Source organism: Dermochelys coriacea, chromosome 5 (assembly GCF_009764565.3).
Source record: "Dermochelys coriacea isolate rDerCor1 chromosome 5, rDerCor1.pri.v4, whole genome shotgun sequence".
Lineage (NCBI taxonomy): Eukaryota > Metazoa > Chordata > Testudines > Dermochelyidae > Dermochelys > Dermochelys coriacea.
Window position 1 is genome coordinate 62321043 of NC_050072.1, and position 20836 is coordinate 62341878.

A 20836-nucleotide genomic window follows, 5' to 3' on the forward strand; every position below is an offset into this window, starting at 1 on the left:
CTTCTGCCTTCTGCAGGCTGAAGATTGTAGGTATATTTGGTGACACTGCCACTTCAATGCCACATGTCTGTGGTGGTTGAGAGTTTGCAGTTACTCCTGGTGGCTGGAGATTTGGCAGATTTAGTGAGTGAACAATTCTAAAGAATCTGCTCACATGCCTTTATGACTAAGACTAGACGTAAAAGGGCCATTGTCAGGCATAAGACAGATGGTTGACATTTGATTTGTTCAACTGGTCTTGTCTGCCACATGTCTTATCTCAGTGGCCTAGAGAGATTATAAATGGTTGTGCTAACTATTGGCTGATGGTTTAATGTATGGTTGTCACTAATAAGACTAGGAGTACTTGTGGCATCTTGGAGACTAACAAATTTATTTGAGCATAAGCTTTCGTGAGCTACAGCTCACTTCATCGGATGCTGTTGCTCACAAAAGCTTGTGCTCAGATAAATTTGTTAGTCTCTAAGGTGCCACAAGTCTTCCTTTTCTTTTTGTGGATACAGACTAACATGGTTGCTATTCTGAAACCTTTAATGTTACAGCTGCCTCTGTATTAGCTCTGTTTTTGGCATCTGAATATGCAGTCCAGCATAATTTGGAGAAAAGGGGTTGGCTGTGTTTTTTGTGACTGATCTCAGGTGTGAGACACCTTGTCTCATATTCAACTGCATTTATCCTAGATGATCCACAACTGTGTGGGTAAATAGTTGAACAAAAATAAATGTGGGATTCTGGTGCCAACTTGGAGGAAGTTTTCCTTGCACAAGATTATTGCAGAACTCTGCATGATTGCCAGTCTCTAGTTGGGATGGCCAAGAACTGTAATATCAACAGTGTGTTGCTAACTAAGATGGGCGTGAGGTGCATGTGAGGAACTCTATAGGAGTTAGAATTAAAGCAGTCACAACTGTATGGTGTAGTTATTTTTCTCTTTCATCTGTTCCTACATCTTAACTTCTTCTCTTGTTGCCTTTTCTCTCCTTCCTTCCCTTTTTATTACTCTTCTCTCCATTTTCAATTCTGTCATTCTCACAGTCTCCCTTCACAGATTATATTGCTGCTTTTTCCTTTCCATTCCTTCTGAGCCCTCTGTTCTGTCCTCCTTTTTCCTCTGCCCTTTTCTTTCTTTCTCCCTTTCTCTCTCTCCCTCCCTCCACCTCAGGGATGAGCAACTAGTGCAGAGGTGGGCAAACTATGGCCCGCAGGCCAGACCGCCCTGCCCTGCCCTTGAGTTCCCTGGCCCCTCCCCTGCTGTCCCCCTGTCCCGCAGCCTGAGCACACTGTGCCCCCACCGCTCCTACGGGGCAGCACCGGTGGCGTGGCTGGCTCCGGCCAGGCAGCTGCAAGCTCCTGCTGCTCTGAGCAGCATGGTAAGGGGGCAGGGAGCAGAGGGGTTGGATAAGGGGCAGGGGATCCCGGGGGGCAATCGGGACAGGGAACAGGGGGCGGTTGAAAGGGGCAGAGGTTCGGGCAGGGGCAGTCAGGGGACGGGGAACGGGGTTTTGGGTAGGGGCGGGGATCCCAGGGGGCCTGTCAGGGGCGGGGGTGTGGATAGGGGTCGGGGTAGTCAGGGGACAGGGAGCAGGGTGGGTGGAGTCCTGGGGGTTGGTTGGGGTCTCGGGAGGAGGTGGTCAGAGGACAAGGAGCAGGGAGGATTGATGGGTCGGAGGTTCTGATGGGGGCAGTCAGGATGTGGCGGGCCAGGCTGTTTGGGGAGGCACAGCCTTCCCTACCCGGCCCTCCATACAGTTTTACAATGCTGATGTGGCCCTCGGGCCAAAATGTTTGCCCACCCCTGAACTAGTGGCTTGGGGAACATTCCTGGCCTGCCAGATCATTTTATTTGTCCTGCCCATAGATGGGGTCACAGCCTGAGAATTTTTTTTTTTTTTTTAATTGAGCTGGGTTGCTGAGGGGCATGTCTTTTAGTAAAGCTGCTGCTGCCTCAGACCACTTTGCTTCCCCATCAACACAGGCTCTGATTCAGCCCCACACCACCCAGCTCCAGTTACTGCCTCCCCAGTGGCTGATTGAGTGGTAGGTAGGAAACAGGTTCTGGCCAGGCCCCTCTTCCCCCACAAAGCAGTGGGTGGGTGAGGGTAGGGTTCACCTCAATCAACAGAGAGTAAGTAACCAGAGCTAGGTGGCATGGGATGGAGCCATAGTCTGCGATTCTGGGAATTGGAGTGAAGCCCAGGATTGGGAGCAGGGCCCTTGTTCTGGGTTGCAATGCCTGTATCAGGGTTCCCTCCCCACTCTGAACTCTGGGATACAGATGTGGGGACCTGCATGAAAGATCCCCTAAGCTTATTTCTACCAGCTTAGGTTCAAAACTTCCCCAAGACACACATCCTTCCTTGTCCTTGGATGGTACTGCTGCCACCAGCAAGTGAGCTAGACAAAGATTCAGGAAAAGGGCCACTTGGAGTTCCTGTTTCCCCAAAATATCCCCCCAAAACTCCTTCACACCCTTTCTTGGAGAGGCTCGAGAATCCATATACCAACCAAATAGGTAAACAGGGTGAGCACAGACCAAATCCTTGGGGTTTTTAGGACACTAAAAACCCATCAGGTTCTTAAAAACGGAACTTTATTATAAAGGGAAAAAAGGAAAAAACACCTCTATAAAATCAGGATGGAAGGTAATTTTACAGGGTATTAAGATTTAAAACAAAGAGGATTCCCTTCTAGGCAAAACTTTGAAGTTACAAAAAACAGGAATGAACCTCCCTCTTAGCATAGGGAAAATAATCTAATGCATTTCCTTGCTTTACTTACAGTTTTTGTAATCTAGATTCTTATTTCTGGTAGGGTTTTATGAGAGTTGTTTGGGTTTTTTTCTGCCTTGGTCTCTGTGTTCCAGAGAGAACAACAAAAGGCACAAAAACAAAACCTCCCCCCACAGATTTGAAAGGATGATCTTCCCTTATTGGTCCTTTTGGTCAGGTACCAACCAGGTTATTTGAGCTTCTTAACCCCTTGCAGGTAAAGGAGGGATTTTTATGGTACCCTTAGCTGTATGTTTATGACAGCCTGTCATTGGCCCAACCATGTATCAGTCACTCGCGCTGGAGCAGGGCTCTTCCCCACACCCCTTGGCTCTGGTTACTGCTTTCCCAGTAGCTCCCCTCTTGTAACTGACCTGACCATGAGTATATCTGGCTTTGATTTGCCATGCTGCTCATGGGCCCTTCTGAACAGATTTTGAATGGGCCAGGGTAATGTGCAGCCAGCTTTCACACCTGGGGCCAAAGAAGGGATCCCATGTGAAACTGTGTCTCAATGCTGACAGCCACCCTCTGATCATATTTGATGGTCGTCTGAGGGCTTTGAACTTTGCTGATGAGACTGCCACAAATTTGGCTTGGCAAGCTCTTCGTCTGAGAAGAACATAATTGGCTGCCAGCTCCCACAATATGATTGTGCCCAGCCCTGTTGCCTGTCGCTTGGCTGAGCATTTTCTGGGCGGGGAGCATTTCTGCCAGTGAGGAGATGACAACCAGAGCTGGGTGGCACAGTGGCAGATCTCCTTCCCTTTTGGCATGAAAGAGAATGGCCAGGCCAAATTTGAGTGGCTTTTTGCAACCCAGCACATGAGTTCTTGTTCCCAGTTCCAGGCTCCACCTCATGTAGCAGAGCCTGTGTGCATGAGGAAGCAGTGGAGGAAAAAACATTAAGAATGATGTTTTTACTTCGTTGTTTTCATTTATTAATCCCCTGCTCTTCAGCACATTGAAAAAAGGTTAGTGAAAGATTTATGTGTAAGCTGTTGGGTTTTGGGTTTTTTTTGGTTTTTATTTGAAGGTTGTGCTCTGAAGGGTTTTTATATTTTAAGAACACTTTGGGTTTACACTGTTAATACACAATTAATTGTGTATTGCATACTGTAGCAAACTTTTCGGATTTATAAGATATGTAGGTTCTTTTAATTTAAAAAAAAAAAAAAAGTATGGCCCGCCAAAGAGTTTTAATGGATTTTGTGGCCCTCTGCTATCTTAAAGTTGCCCATCCTTGCCTTATTTTCTGCTCCTTGCTTTCCTTCCTCCTTTGCTTTGTGGCTTATTTCATCCCTGGCTTTGTTTGGTTCCAGCTTCCTGTGGTTCTCTGGTTTCCTCTCCTGCCTGATACTGTTTCGAGTGTTGGGAGATCTTCTTTGCTACTCTCATATTGCTGGGACCACCTTTTGAAGTTCTCCAGCTTAGTGACCCTTAGGCTAACTGTGAGATAAACTGGTTTGTACATAAGATTGGAAATAGGATATGAGAACTATTCCCCTGTTCTCAGTAGATTAGTATCCAGGGTGACAATCTCTGAAGAGAGGGCATGGATACATAAAATGTCATATTTATCTAGAGATGACCCTTATAGGTCACCAATGAGGAACATTGGTGCAGAACTCATTATGCTGCTGCCTATGCTGTTTGGGTTTTTGGGGGGTGGAGGGGGGGGGATAAAACAGACTTCCCTCTTCAGACTGGCAATCTAGAATCCTTTAACCTATTACTAAATATGGAAATGAAAGAATTGCCAATCAAAAGCAACACTGCAAAACAGGTATTGGCAGTATAGGACACTGCAGACAGGAGAACAGGAATCTTGAACAGCCATCTGAACAGGAATTTTGATTAGCTCCTCTGTCTTAAGAGGAAAGTGTTGGAAATGGTGTTCGAGACTGCTATGGCCCAACTGCTCTCCACTTCTCTGGTCTCAGTGCTTGTCGACATGGGGACACTCAGGAAAGTTAAAGCAAAGGGATACTCTAGGACTTGTCTACAGTTACGGCTCTGTAGTAGCGCAGCTGCACTGTTGCAGCTGTGCTGTTGTAGAGCTTAGTGAAGACACTACCTCTGCCAATGAGAGAGCGTCTCCTATCAACATAGGTAATTCACCTCCCCAACAGGCGGTAGCTATGTCGACAGGAGAAGCCCTCCTGTTGACATTGTGCTATCTACACAGACAGCTGCAGCGGCACAGGAGCTAGCAAACAGAGCTGTAAACAGGGGAGTTTGAGTGGGAGTTTGCAAGGGGAGTTTGTATTGTGGTGCTTGTTTGGGGTTTGCTTTTGCTGGGGGGGTGGTCTTTTTGGTGTGGCTTGTTTCCCAGATTAACAGGATTTAGGTGGGAAGGCGATGACAGATACAGAGGCAGCTGTGGGAGTGACTCCTGTAGTGGAAGACACATTGAGGATGACTGGATGTGGAAGCTGTGGTATGTACATGATCCTGGAGGGGGGACCTGGTAAGAGTTTTTTCTGCATGAAATGCTGTCTGATAGAGCTGATGGAGGAAAAGATCCGAGGTTTGGAGATGCAGATGGAAAGTCTCGTTGAGTTTAGGAAGGGGTTTGAGCAGATGATGGAGCAAAGATATGAGGTATCTGAAGGGAAAAGCTCAGATTCACAAATGGAAGCAGGGCTGGGGAATTTTGAGGGGAGATTGGGTGAGGAAAGTGGTCAGTGGAAGCATGTGACTAAAAGAACCAGGCAGAGGAAAAGACGGGCTAGTGAAGGAGAAATAGAGCTTAGGAACAGGTTTGCAGAGTTGGAAAATGAAGAAGGGGCTCAGCAGGTACTTGTTGAAGGTGGAAGGGTAAGGAAGAAGAGAAGAGAGGCTAGTCCTATAGGAAAAGGGGAAGAGTCAAGGGAGACTACACCAAATATGAGCCCCAGGGGAATACAGGATGGGTTGAAGAGGATAAGGGAAAATAGGAATGGAAAGAACTTGCAGCCAGAGGGAACAGGGGAGAGACTGGAGAATAGCACCGTCACCAGGAAAAGGCAGGTCTATGTGATCGGGGACTCTTTATTGAGAAGAATAGACAGGCCTGTAACTAGAGCTGATCCTGAGAATAGAAGGGTGTGCTGTCTTCCGGGTGCTAAGATACGGGATGTAGACCTTAGGTTGAAAAGAATCCTAAAGGGAGCAGGAAAGAATCCCCTAATTGTCCTTCATGTGGGAACAAATGATACGGCTAGATTCTCGCTGGAAAGTATTAAGGGAGACTGTGCTAGGTTGGGGAAGACGCTTAAGGAAATTGAGGCTCAGGTGATCTTTAGCGGGATCCTTCCTGTTCCTAGAGAAGGGCAACAAAGGTGTGACAAGATTATGACTGTCAACAGATGGCTTAGGCAGTGGTGCTATAAGGAGGGCTTTGGGATGTATGGCCACTGGGAGGCATTCACGGACAGAGGACAGGTCTCTCGGGATGGACTTCATCTGAGTAGGGAAGGAAATAGACTTCTAGGATCGAGGCTGGCACAACTGATAGAGAGAGCTTTAAAATAGGAATTAGAGGGAGATGGTTGGGAGATGTCCAGGAAATCTCCACGCCAGATTTTAGCATTGAGAGGGAAGAAGACGAAGTAAGAAAGGATACAGCCGTGGGTAGGAGAATGTATATAAGGAGCGAGGGCGGTGTGGATACTAGTCTAATAGGTTATACTGGCTGTAGAATGACTGTGCCTAATAGGGTACAAAATGTGAGCGAGGCCAAACAGCAAAAATTAAGATGTTTATACACCAATGCGAGGAGCCTAGGTAACAAAATGGAGGAACTAGAGCTACTGGTGCAGGAAGTGAAACCAGATATTATAGGGATAACAGAAATGTGGTGGAATAGTAGTCATGACTGGACTACAGGTATTGAAGGGTATGTGCTGTTTAGGAAAGACAGAAACAAAGGTAAAGGTGGTGGAGTAGCATTGTATATCAATGATGAGGTAGAATGTAAAGAAATAAGAAGCGATGCAACGGATAAGACAGTCTGTCTGGGCAAAAATTACATTGGGGAAGATAACTAGTAAAGACTCTCCTACGATAGTGCTTGGGGTGTGCTATAGACCTCCGGGATCTAATTTGGATATGGATAGAGCCCTTTTTAATGTCTTTAATCAAGTAAATACTAATGGAAACTGCGTGATCATGGGAGACTTTAGCTTCCCAGATATAGACTGGAGGACCAGTGCTAGTAATAATAATAGGGCTCAGATTTTGCTAGATGCGATAGCTGATGGATTCCTTCATCAAGTAGTTGCTGAACCGACTAGAAGGGATGCCATTTTAGATTTAATTTTGGTGAGTAGCGAGGACCTCATAGACGAAATGGTTGTAGGGGACAATCTTGGCTCAAGTGATCATGAGCTAATTCAGTTCAAACTAAATGGAAGGATTAACAAAAATAAATCTGCAACTAGGGTTTTTGATTTCAAAAGGGCTGACTTTCAAAAATTAAGGAAATTAGTTAGGGAAGTGGATTGGACTGAAGAATTTATGGATCTAAAGGTAGAGGAGGCCAGGGATTACTTTAAATCAAAGCTGCAGAAGCTATCGGAAGCCTGTATCCCAAGAAAGGGGAAAAAATTCATAGGAAGGAGTTGTAGACCAAGCTGGATGAGCAAGCATCTTAGAGAGGTGATTAAGAAGAAGCAGAAAGCATACAGGGAGTGAAAGATGGGAGGGATCAGCAAGGAAAGCTACCTAATTGAGGTCAGAACATGTAGGGATCAAGTGAGACAGGCTAAAAGTCGAGTAGAGTTGGACCTTGCAAAGGGAATTAAAACCAATAGTAAAAGATTCTATAGCCATATAAATAAGAAGAAAACTAAGAAAGAAGAAGTGGGGCCGCTTAACACTGAGGATGGAGTGGAGGCTAAAGATAATCTAGGCATGGCCCGATATCTAAACAAATACTTTGCCTCAGCCTTTAATAAGGCTAAAGAGGATCTTGGGGATAATGGTACATGACAAATGGGAATGAGGATATGGAGGTAGATAGTACCATATCTGAGGTTGAAGCGAAACTAAAACAGCTTAATGGGACTAAATCGGGGGGCCCAGATAATCTTCATCCAAGAATATTAAAGGAATTGGCACCTGAAATTGCAAGCCCATTAGCAAGAATTTTTAATGTATCTGTAAACTCGGGAGTAGTACCGAATGATTGGAGAATTGCTAATATAGTTCCTATTTTTAAGAAAGGAAAAAAAGTGATCCGGGTAACTACGGGCCAGTTAGTTTGACATCTGTAGTATGCAAGGTCCTGGAAAAAATTTTGAAGGAGAAATTAATTAAGGACATTGAAGTCAATGGTAAATGGGACAAAATACAACATGGCTTTACAAAAGGTAGATCGTGCCAAACCAACCTAATCTCCTTTTTTGAAAAGGTAACAGATCTTTTTAGATAAAGGAAATGCAGTGGATCTAATTTACCTAGATTTCAGTAAGGCATTTGATACCGTGCCACATGGGGAATTATTAGTTAAATTGGAGAAGATGGGGATCAATATGAACATCAAAAGGTGGATAAGGAATTGGTTAAAGGGGAGACTACAACGGGTCCTACTGAAAGGCGAACTGTCAGGTTGGAGGGAGGTTACCAGTGGAGTTCCTCAGGGATCGGTTTTGGGACCAATCTTATTTAATCTTTTTATTACTGACCTCGGCACAAAAAGTGGGAGTGTGCTAATAAAGTTTGCAGATGATACAAAGCTGGGAGGTATTGCCAATTCGGAGAAGGATCGGGATATTATACAGGATCTGGATGACCTTGTAAACTGGAGTAATAGTAATAGGATGAAATTTAATAGTGAGAAGTGTAAGGTTATGCATTTAGGGATTAATAACAAGAATTTTAGTTGAGGACGCATCAATTAGAAGTAACGGAAGAGGAGAAGGACCTTGGAGTATTGGTTGATCATAGGATGACTACGAGCTGCCAATGTGATATGGCTGTGAAAAAAGCTAATGCGGTTTTGGGATGCATCAGGAGAGGCATTTCCAGTAGGATAAGGAGGTTTTAGTACCATTATACAAGGCACTGGTGAGACCTCACCTAGAATACCGTGTGCAGTTCTGGTCTCCCATGTTTGGATGAATTCAAACTGGAGCAGGTACAGAGAAAGGCTACTAGGATGATCCGAGGACTGGAAAACTTGTCTTATGAAAGGAGACTTAAGGAGCTTGGCTTGTTTAGCCTAACTAAAAGAAGGTTGAGGGGAGATATGATTGCTCTCTATAAATATATCAGAGGGATAAATACAGGAGAGGGAGAGGAATTATTTCAGCTCAGCACCAATGTGGACACAAGAACAAATGGGTATAAACTGGCCACCAGGAAGTTTAGACTTGAAATCAGACAAAGGTTTTTAACCATCAGAGGAGTGAAGTTTTGGAATAGCCTTCCAAGGGAAGCAGTGGGGGCAAAAGATCTATCTTGTTTTAAGATTCTACTCGATAAGTTTATGGAGGAGATGGTATGATGGGATAATGGGATTTTGGTAAGTAATTGATCTTTAAATATTCAGGGTAAATAGGCCAAATCCCCTGAGATGGGATATTAGATGAATGGGATCTGAGTTACCCAGGAAAGAATTTTCTGTAGTATCTGGCTGGTGAATCTTGCCCATATGCTCAGGGTTTAGCTGATTGCCATATTTGGGGTCGGGAAGGAATTTTCCTCCAGGGCAGATTGAAGAGGCCCTGGAGGTTTTTCGCCTTCCTCTGTAGCATGGGGCATGGTTGACTTGAGGGAGGCTTCTCTGCTCCTTGAAGTCTTTAAACCATGATTTAAGGACTTCAATAGCTCAGACATAGGTGAGGTTTTTCATAGGAGTAGGTGGGTGAGATTCTGTGGCCTGTGCTGTGCAGGAGGTCGGACTAGATGATCAGAATGGTCCCTTCTGACCTTAGTATCTATGAATCTACACTGGGGGTTAGGTCAATATAACTACATTGCTTCGGGGTGTGGAAAATCTGTACCTCTGAGCGACGTTATATTGACTTAAGGTTGTAGAATAGACCAGGGCTCAGGAAAAGTAAGGTGAATTAACTGAAACAGTGAAGTTAATGTACACAAGTTAAGGCACGTCTAACCCTTTCATGTAGACGTTCTCGTTCAGAAGTAAAATGGCCTTAGTTCTCTATAGTATGGTAAACAAAGACCACTTTACTTCTGAATAAGAGCATCCACACAGGATTTAATCTGGTTTAATTTATGCATGTTTACTTGGCAGCTTTAGTTAATTCTCCTTACTTTTCCTGAGTATCCCTGCGTAGATAACCTCTTCTCTGAAGTCCTTTCTTTAACTGTAATTAATTAGAATCACGAAACAACTTTAGTGTGTAAACCTTGTTATAAGTGTCAGTGATAAATCAGTAACCATAGTTACTTCTTGTAACCAGAACTAGAGATGGTATGTACAGTTATTATATAGTCTATAAACTGCCAACTCTAAATAGGTAGCTTGTTAGTGAATACATCAGAATCTTTTGTGCAGGCTTTTTTATAGAAATATACAGTGTAGTGAATGATATACAATATTCAACTCTGTAATTTGTAAAATTTGCCTTGAAAGTTCTATAAGTACACAGCAAAGGGTTTGTGTATCCACCCAAAAAGATCCTGCAGTACTTTAACAATATCATAGAAATTGCTGCATACTTTTACAATTGAAGCTGATGGCACTGTTTTATTTCGTTAGTAATACCATTTTGAAGTTAAATGATTTAAAGAGCAACGTATATTTCTGCATGCAGTGCTTATTAAAAATACTGTGAGTTTCAACTGCTGTTCTTTCTTAGGATTTGAGGCATTCATAAGCTTACTATTAAGTGCAAAAATTGTTTCTCAGACAAGAAAATTATACAGAGAAATTACAAAACAAACCCACTCTTCTATTTGTTGCATCTCGTCAGTTCAAAAACATAATTTATCTATTTTTTGTGTGCAAGAGTATTTGTATAGACACTCTCTCGCCTATAAATAATAATAAAAAAGACTTGATGCATTTTCTCTCCCCCCCCCCCGTAGGACATTTTTGACAGTGACTGGTATACCTCTCAAAATCTTATTGGAGGAGCTGATATCATTGTGATTAAATACTCTGTAAATGACAGATCTTCATTTCAAGAAGTAAAGGACAGTTATGTTCCAATGATAAAAAGAGCATTAAATCATTGTTCAATTCCAGTCATAATTTCCGCTGTTGGCGCAAGAAAAAGTGGTATGTATTAAATCTCGTATTATAAACTGCTGAAATATTACCTTGAAGTTAGATGTTGGGTAAATCACAATGAAGTCTGATTACATCTTCAGTCCAGTCATGGTAAAAAGTTTGTTTTCTTCAGAGTTTGTCACATTGACAAAAGTGATGTGTTAAGGTGCTGTAGATTGACACTGATTGATTTAATATCAATATTACATGTTTTTAAATTATTGAATAAAACCAGTAAAATTAATAATATGCTTTGATCTCTGTCAAATAACACTCCTGCATGGCTCATCTGCAGGAATTGAACCAGGAGCTCTGGATCTGCTTTTGGAGCTAAAAGTCTAAGAACTACAGTGTGTTAGGGTGCGTGACACTGGGATAGGAGGCTAACCCCTCTGACTGCAAAGTGGGGAGAGATCTACACTGTACTCAAGATCATGTGGAGCCTCTGGACATCAGTTTTGAGTTAAACACATAACTGTAGTGTGCTCTATATTCCAGAGTAGTGGTTCTCAACCTATTTACCATTGTGGACTGCATATGCAGCTCTCTGTGTTATGTGGGCTGCATCCACACTCTTATATAACAAATACTAAACTTTATTTAAAAAAAATAAATGTACAGGTATTTTTAAATGACAGCCATATAATGCAGAGACAGGGTACCCTGTCCAGGGCAGAATCCCTCCCCAGGGATGGCCCCCTCTAGCATCCAGTCCCCCACCTAGGGACTGCCCCAGATAAACCCAGCCCTTCACCTAGAGATTGCCTTCCAGATCCTCCCCCATCCAGGGACTGTGCCTCAATATCTAACCCCGCATCCAGGGATTGCCACTAGTCCCCCAACCTAGAGTCTATCCCCCATGCACTGTCCACACCCTCCTCCCTGCATCCCTGCACCCCCTCAAGTCCCCTTCTCAAGTCGGTGGCTCAGCTGTGCAGTCCATGGTGCCTGTCTGCTGCCGTGGTCCTAGTACTGGGGAGCCTGTTCCAGCCAGGGTCCCTGGACCTGCGAGTGTGTGAGATAAGGTGGTGCCAAGCACCCTAGTCTCTTGCTAATGCCTCTGGGCCCAATCCTTAAAAGGGGAGCTGATGCCTCAGGGCCCAATGTTGTGCTGCCCCATTTTTGCACCCTCCTGCTGTGCCCTAGTTATGGCCCTGAGGATGTCACATGGGCCGCAGCTGTGTGCTGATTGGGCCGCAGGTTGAGAATCACTGTTCCAGAGTTCCCATATACCAATATAAAAAGAATAAAAACTAGTATAGTGTTTAAAAAGGGAAAAAAGGCACATCAGGTACCAGAATAATTTTAGTAAAATAATTTAACATAATACAGAATATTTCATTGTGGTTTAAAAATTGCAGTCATGGTGTGTAAACTAAGCAGAATTAAATGTGGCCTATACTGGGCTGGGAGACCTCCAGTGATCACACATTACTGCATTTGTAATGTGTGGTACTGTGTTGGTTCTGCCTACACTAGGAAAAATTTTTCTTTTTTTGACTTTTTAAAATTTGCTTGATGTTGATAGTTTTGGTGTTTTCCATTCTTTATTCTATACTTCTTCCAAGCATTGTGGTATTGCTGATTTTTATACACTTAGTCAGACCAGGACTTATTAAAGAAATCTGCATCTGTTTTACTTAGCATTTTAAATTTTGACATGGTATGAACTAAAAATAAGGGATATATGAAGTGGGTATTCTCGGAGGCAGATCGTATAAGCAGATTTCTATCCGATGTCAATAGTGTTTAAACAATCAAACCAAAAGAACTTTATTTTATAGTATAACTTCTGTGGAGATATTACGCAAGTAAGCTTTGGCAAAATTGAATTTATCTCTCTTCAGTGAACCGAAAAGAGCTGCTATTCTGTATTTGAAACCTTATGAACAGTTTTGTAATTCATTGACATGGCAAAACATGACAGCTTGAGTAATGTAGGTGGATGATAAATCTTCCAGTTGTTGTCCTATATAATAAAGTGAGGGTTAATTTAACTGAGGGGCTCATGATTCAGGAGGGGGCTACCCAGCTGGAGCCGTAGTTTGCCCACCTCTGTTCTGAACAGACAGTTACACAGGACACAATCATGACTCGCTATATAAACTTGCACAGGGAAGTAAAGGGATCATAAGGGTAATGTTCCCTCTTACCTCTTTGCACATGTTTCTTGCGTCCCTGGTCACACTGCAGGGGACATATCAGTCTCTATGGGGCTGCTGCTTCTCTTCCCACATATAGCTGGAATCATGTAATTACTTCCATAGCTCATGGAGGCTAAACTAGATTTGCACAGGCATCCTTAATGCTGATAATTCCTATCTTTTCAGTGCTTGATTTCACAACTTTCACATTCGTTTTTAGTGTGGTGGGTTTTTTTGTGTTGGTTTGGGTTTTTTATGTTAAATTAAATCTATCAGATACTTAATATTCTGACTTGCAAGAAAATGTTTGATTTTGTAATGTACCAGTATTAGAGAGACAAGGTGGGATAGAGAACATCTTTTATTGGACCAACTTCTGTTGGTAAGAGAGAGAAGCTTCTGAAAGCTTTTCTATCTCACCAACAAAGGTTGGTCTAATAAAAGATACTGCCCTACCCACCTTGTTTCTCTAATATCCTGGGTCCGACACAGCTACAACAATACTGCATGTACCAGTATTAATTAGTTTAACTCTTTGATTTGTTGCTTACTATATACATTCTTTAAGAAAAATGTTAATAAATTGGAGAGGGGAGCAACAACAATTATAAAAAATTTAGAAAATGGGGGCTATGAGGAAAGGTTGAAAGAACTGGCTGGGCATGTTTAGTCTGGAGAAGAGAAGATTGATGGGGGGTCATGATAAACAGTCTTCACATTTATACAATTGTTTATAAAGAGGATTGTGATGGATTGTTTTCCATGCCCACCAAGAATAGGAGAAGCAGTAATCAGCTTAGTTTGCAGTAAGGGGGATTTAGGTTTCATGTTAGGAAAACTTTATAACTACAAGAATAGTTAAGCACTTGAACAGATTACATAGAGAGGTTGTGGAATCCCTGTCATTTGGAGGTTAAGAACAGGTTAGACGAACACCTCTCAGGTATGGTATAGTATACTTACTCCTGCCTCAGCAAGGGGGATGGACTAGAATTGATCTCTTGAGGTCCTTTCCAGCCCTACATTCTGTGATTCTATGATATAATGTATATCTTTACTAGTATTTACAAGCCAGTGTGTATTGGACTATTTAATTAAAATGTCTTCTATAAATTTTTCGTTTTCTCAGAAGTTCCTTGTACTTGTCCACTGTGCACTTCAGATAGAGGGAGCTGTGTTACTGCTTCTGAAGGGATTCAACTCGCTAAAGAGCTAGGAGCTACTTACCTTGAATTGCACAGTCTCAGTGATTTCTATATAGGAAAATATTTTGGAGGAGTGGTAAGTGAGAAACTGTACTAAGCATGAAGATTTTATTTTTGCTCTGCTATCTCTCCCAAATCCAAATTTTGGCTTTAATTTAAAACAGTGTGTACAATGTAAATGAGAATTGCATAATTGGGACAGTGACTCTGGGGCCTTATCTACACTAAACTTTTTTTCTCTAAAATTTTCCACTGGTGGTGCATCTTTCCCAATTATAGCAATATTGGGAGTATTCTGTTGCAATCATCTTCAGGAAGTTTTTTGACAAACTCAAGGAACAGATCTTTTTCCTAGTCATATAATCTACTGTCCTGTTACTTTAGTGATATGCTCCAAATTACTCAAGATGCTTAGGTGGAATATTTGGTGTTAATTGCTTCAATGCTTACAGTTGTGCTCTACTTGTAAATGAGCATGTTATTGTGTTTGAATTTTAATGTATGCCTGAAATGTTTTTGTTTTCAGTCATTAAACAGTTTAGAGTCTCCAGCAGTCCGTCCAGTCAGCTGAAATAAAGTTGAGCTCATTTCTTTTTGCCTGAAAATGCAAAACAAGGGGAAGGAGAGTGATTGAAAAAAGTAAACCATGAACATTTTTATTGCAAGTTAAACGTACATTTGTTGAGGCAAGGACTTTGGCCAGGTCTGCGCTACAAAGTTTTGTCAGCATCGCTATGTCTGTCAGGGTTGTGAAAAAAACACATAGGTATGTGGTCATAAACCCAATGTAGATGCAGCTGTGCCACAGAAGAGTGCTTCTGTGAACATAGCTAATTTAGAGAGACAAGATGGGTTAGATAATTTTGTCTTTTATTGGACTGCTCATGAGAGAGACAAGCTTTCAAGCTTAAACAGAGTTCTTCTTCAGGTCTAGGAAATGTACGAAGTGTTACAGCTAAATGTGGAAAAGATTGATTAGAATAAATAGTTAACACATTTGAAGGGACCATTCAAGGTGAAGTGGACTGTTAACACCTCTCCAGTCATAGGGGGAAGAAATGGGTGGGTGTGGTTGGTGTTAACACCTTCAAAAGACAGGCCTGGCAGCTTAAATTCATAACTTTGCTAGATACGAAAGATCATGGACTGGATAGAGACAATGAATTTATGGCTTGTTACAACAATCTGTAACCCATTTAAACCTTCCACCCCAGTTTCCCCGCCTCCCCCTCCTTCCTTCCTTATGACTGGAGAGTTAACTGGGCACTTCATTTTGAATGGACCCTTTTGAAATGTGTGGAACTACTTTTGCTAAACAATCTGTTCTACCTTGTATTTAGCTGTGACACTCCATACATTTCCCAGACCTCAATGTAAGCTTGAAAGGTGGTCTTTCTCCAACAGAAGTTGGTCCAATAAAAGATCTTATCTCACTCACCTTGTCTCTTTTTAATATTCAGCAGGGACCAACACGGCTACAAGAGCACTACATACAGCACTGCCAATGTCCTTCAAGAAGATGGTGTTACTATGCTGGCAGAACACCTCCTACTGTTGTCATGCTGCATCTGTGCTAGGAGGCTGTGCTGTTACAGATGTACTGGCAAAGCATTTGTAATGTGGAAAAATACTTTTTGTGTTTTTATATTCGTATAGGTAAAGTAATACAGCCTCCTTCCCTCCCTGACTGTGGATGAGTTACACTGGTATTAAAGGTGCATTAAAACTGTTTTCACAGTTGGGGTTGTACCAGTATAACTATTAAGGTTTTTTTTTTTTTTTTTAAAAAAAAAAAAGAAGCTCTTCTTCTTTGAGTGATGTCCCTATGGGTGCTCCACTGTTGGTTGTCAGTCACTGTGTCTGGGATCCAAGATCTTCATTAGCAATGCTGGTTGGACCACACATGCACACCTCCCCATCTCGTGCCGTGAGTGACATGTGTACATACAGCACTGTGCGGTCCAACTGCCTCCCAGTTCCTTTTAAACTGCTTTTGGTCTAGGATGGAATCCACAGCAGAGCCCACCTATCCTTTGAGTTGTTAGATAGTGTCTTACCTGTTAGTTTTTAGTGTAGTTTAGTAGTTAATTCTTTCCTTTATCATCCTCTTTCTTTCTTTTTCTCTTTCTCTCTTTCTTTCTCTTTCTTTCTAAAAAATATTTCCTTCCTCTTATCCTCCCTGTTAGTTCATAGCTTAACATTTTGTTTTCCTGTTTCCTGCCCTTCCTGATTGGGAAACTTTCTCCCTCATCCTTATGCTCAGATCTCCTGAGTTTAAGTGGTGTGTTTCCTGCCAGGAGGCCTTCCTGGTAAGCGACGGTCACCCACAGTGCATCCACTGCCAGGGAGAAGGACATGTCCCACAGAAGTGTACCCATTGCCTTAACCTGACTGCCAGGGCCTGAAAAGATCAGGACATTTGGCTGTGACTTCTCATGGAGAGATCATTGAATACAGCATTGTACACTGTCCCAGACGCTTCCTCCACATGGTTCTCACACTCTCTGCTAGCTCATCCACCGATCCTCATTTGCCAAGTCATTCTAAGAGCACATCTTTTCCCCCATGCTGACAGGAAGAAACAAGCCCCCTCATTGCTCACTGCCCGCCAGAACACCATTCCCTGCAAGATCAGTTTCGGATATGAGATAAAGCTCCAGGGACTGTCCAAGTACCTCCAGTATCGGAGCTAAACATATGTCTAAAGGCGCTAAACGAGCAGACTTGCAGGCATCGGCATCATCTCTCAGCACCAGAGACTGCAATGCAAGACCTTAAAAATAGCGCTGACTGCCCCGACCAGATCAGCTTTGTTCGTCATGGCACCAACGAAACCACTGGCAGCTCTGTCAGTACTGACATCGCTTTCGGCACCAACAAAACATGCGGCACTGGCCAAGCTCGCGTCACTGGTTCAGCCTCCAGTGCTGAGCAAACCCTTGGCACCGAGCAAATCCTCATCTCCATCTGCTGGCTGCTCAAGAGAATGCACGTTTCCCTCAGCATCGATGCATCTGTTGATGGGGCTTCTCTCTCCTCTCCAGGAGGTCAGATACCCCAAGGACCTACTTGTGACTCAGGCAGGTCAGATACAAGTACTCAGTCATGAGCTCCCTCGACCTCTGCTCTCTTCTCTGGAGTCACAGCACTTCTCTCTTTCCCCTCTGAGGATGGTACCACCCTTCCCCCATGAGGAAGAAGAGGAAGATTACACCTTCCCTTCCCCCCCCCCTTACATTTGGGACAGGCACAAAGCACATCTGCACATCCTCGCTATCCATGACCCCCAACCACCCCAGGACAATCCCACGTGCCATTCCTGAGCCTACTACAGAAACCCAGCCAGAGGTGGTGGAATGAGACTCCAGACCAGAGTCTATGGCAGCAGTTATAAATCCAGTTCCTGGAACCCAGCCAGAACCAGTCCAAATATTGAACTTGCAGAGCAGTCAGTACCAGAGCCCGTGCTTGCAACCCCACCGGAGTCAGGGGAGCTAGCACCAAAGGACGCCACAGAACCTACACTGCAGCAGCAGCTAGACCAGCGCAAGAGGCTCAACTGGAGCCTGAAATACCACCTAGTGCACCAGTGGACAGCGGTTCACAGTCAACGGAAACAACCCCATCACTTGCATTGCTTCCAATGGGACTAAGCCCAAGTCCACAACCCAGCGAGGAACTAATGTCTCCAGCATCAAGGGAACAGTTCCAGGTAGAGCAGGAAGCAGATGAGAGAGTCACAGGAGCTTGGATGACGGCACAGAGCGACCCACCACCTCTCAGCTCTTCTAACAGGTCCAGGTTTGTTATAGAAGGAGGACTCTTGTACAAGGAGATTCTTTCTGGTGGGCACAAGGAGAACTGGCATCCTCAGAGACAGTTGGTAGTTCCAGCTAAGTATAGGGAAAAGCTCTTGAGCTTAGCCCACAATCACCCTAGTGGCCATGCTGGGGTGAACAGGATCAAAGACTGTTTGGGGAAGTCATTCCACTGGGAGGGAATGGGCAAGGATATTTCTACCTATGTCCAGTCTTGTGAGGTTTGCCAGAGGGTAGGAAAGCCCCAAGACCAGGTCAAGGCCCCTCTCCAGCTACTCCCCATCATTGAGGTTCCATTTCAGTGTGTAGCTGTGGATATTCTGGGTCCTTTCCTAAGAAGAAACCCAGAGGAAAATGGTACATACTGACTTTCAAGGATTTTGCCACCCGATGACTGGAAGCAGTAGCTCTAAGCAACAACATGGTTAAAAGCGTCAGCCAGGAATTGGCAGGCATTTTTGGCAATTGCCAAAAATTGGCAATTTTTGCCAGGGTAGGTTGGCCCTCCGACATCTTTACAGATTTGGGAAGTAACTTCCTGACAGAGACCATGAAACATCTTTGGGACGTTCATGGGGTGAACCACTTGGTTGCCACCCATTACCACCATCAAACGAATGGCCTAGTAGAAAAGTTTAATGGGACTTTGGGGGCCATAAGTAAATTCGTGAATGAGCACGCCAATGATTGGGACCTAGCGTTGCAGCAGTTACTATTTGCCTACAGGGCTGTACCACATCCAGTTTGGGATTTTTACCCTTTGAACTAGTTTATGGCCGTGAAGTTAAGGGGCCATTACAGTTGGTGAAGCAGCAGTGGGAGGGGGTTACATCTTCTCCAGGAACTAACATTTTGGACTGGTAACCAACCTGCAAAACACTCTCAAGCCCTTGCTTGAGAGAACCTACAGGATGCTCAGCAAGAGCAAAAGGCTTGGTATGATAAACATGCAGAGAGCGTTCCTTCAGAGTAGGTGACCAAGTTATGGTCCTGAAAGCGCTCCAGGCCAGTAAGATGGAAGCATTGTGGGAGGGGCCATTTATGGTCCAAGAGTGTCTGGGAGCTGTTAATTACCCAGACCCTACCCTAAAACCTAAAGTATACCATGTTAATTCTCTAAAGCCCTTTTATTCCCGAGAAATCAAGGTACTCTAGTTTACAGCCCAGGAGAGAGAGACACTGAGTGGCCTGAAGGAGTCTACTATGACAGAAAAAACAACAGTGGTGTGGAAGAGGTGAGCCTATCCATGACCCTTGGGCGCAAGCAGTGACAGCAAATGCAGGAGCTGTGCACCAGTTTTCAGCCACCCCAGGATGGACAGAATGGGCAGACCATTGATGCACGTGATGCTAGCCCAATTAGAGTCCAACCCTACCGGATGGCTCCTCAAGCCAAAACTGCAGTTGAAAAGGAGATCAAGGACATGTTACAGATGAGTGTAATCCGCCCCTCTGAGAGTGCATGGGCCTCTCCAGTGGTTCTGGTTCCCAAACCAGATGGGGAAATCGGCTTTTGTGTGGACTACTGTAAGCTAAATGCCGTAACTAGCCCAGAAAACTATCCAGTGCCACGCACAGATGAGCTGTTGGAGAACCTGGGACACGCCCAGTTCACATCCGTCTTAGACTTAACTAAGGGGTACTGGGAAGTGCCGCTAGATGATCCTGCCAAGGAAAGGTCAGCCTTCATCACCTATGTAGGATTGTATGAATTTTAATGTACTCCCTCTTTGGACTGCGAAATGCACCCATCACCTTCCAGAGATTGGTAAATAACCACCTGAATGGATTCGGGGAATTTGTAGTTACCTACCTTGACGATGTGGCTATATTCTCAGATTCATGGGCAGAACACCTCCAAGCTGTCTTCCAGCCCATAAGTGAGGCAGATTAATCGTTAAGGCCAAAAAGTGTCAAAGAGGCCTAAACAGGGTAACGTACCTTGGACACCAGGTGGGTCAAGGTGCTATCAACCCCCTACAGACTAACGAAAATACTTTCCAAAATCGGCCTATTCCGAAGTCAAAGAAGCAGGTCCAATCCTTCTTGGGCTTGGCCAGGTATTACCGACGATTTGTACCAAACCATAGCCAAATTGCCACCCCACTGACAGACCTGACCAGGAAAAAACAGCCAAATGCTGTTCAGTGGACTGAGACGTGTCAGACAGCCTTTAACCAGCTTAAGGTAGCCCTTACGTCTGATCCTATATTGAGGATCCCAAGCTTCGACCACCTATTCGTCGTAACTACAGATGCCTCTGAGCGTGGTGAAGGAGCAGTTTTAATGCAGGAAGGACTAGATCAACAATTCCATCCTCTTGTTTCTCAGCAAAAACTTTGAGGGGGAAAGCCATTGGCCAGTCTCAGAAAAAGAATGTTACACCTTTTGTGTATGCTCTGGAGAAGCTACGCCCATGCATTTTGGGTCGGCAGTGCCACCTGCAAACTGACTGTGCTTCACTGAAGTGGCTTCACACAGTCAAAGAAACAAACTTCTTTGGTGGAGTTTAGCTCTTTAAAACTTGTATTTTGAAATATAGCACATTTCAGGAGCCTCTAACAAAGTGGCTGATGCACTCTCCCAGGAAGGTTTCCCAGAATCAACTGGGTAAAAATGTGTCTGCATTTTAAGTCATTGTAGTCCTTGAAATGTAAGAATTATTGTTTAGTTTTTC

At 43.8% G+C, this 20836-nt stretch overlaps 1 protein-coding gene across 7 annotated transcripts in view; it reads left to right on the top strand.

The window, feature by feature from the left end:
• Window positions 1-20836, top strand: part of RHOBTB3 (Rho related BTB domain containing 3) — a 69936-nt gene that overhangs the window by 9310 nt on the left and 39790 nt on the right. For all 7 annotated transcript variants that reach the window (XM_043515447.1, XM_043515442.1, XM_043515445.1 and 4 more), the window contains 2 exons: window positions 10809-11001; window positions 14266-14417. In XM_043515447.1, coding sequence (XP_043371382.1) covers window positions 10809-11001; window positions 14266-14417 — 345 coding nt within the window. The remainder of the gene's footprint in view (window positions 1-10808; window positions 11002-14265; window positions 14418-20836) is intronic.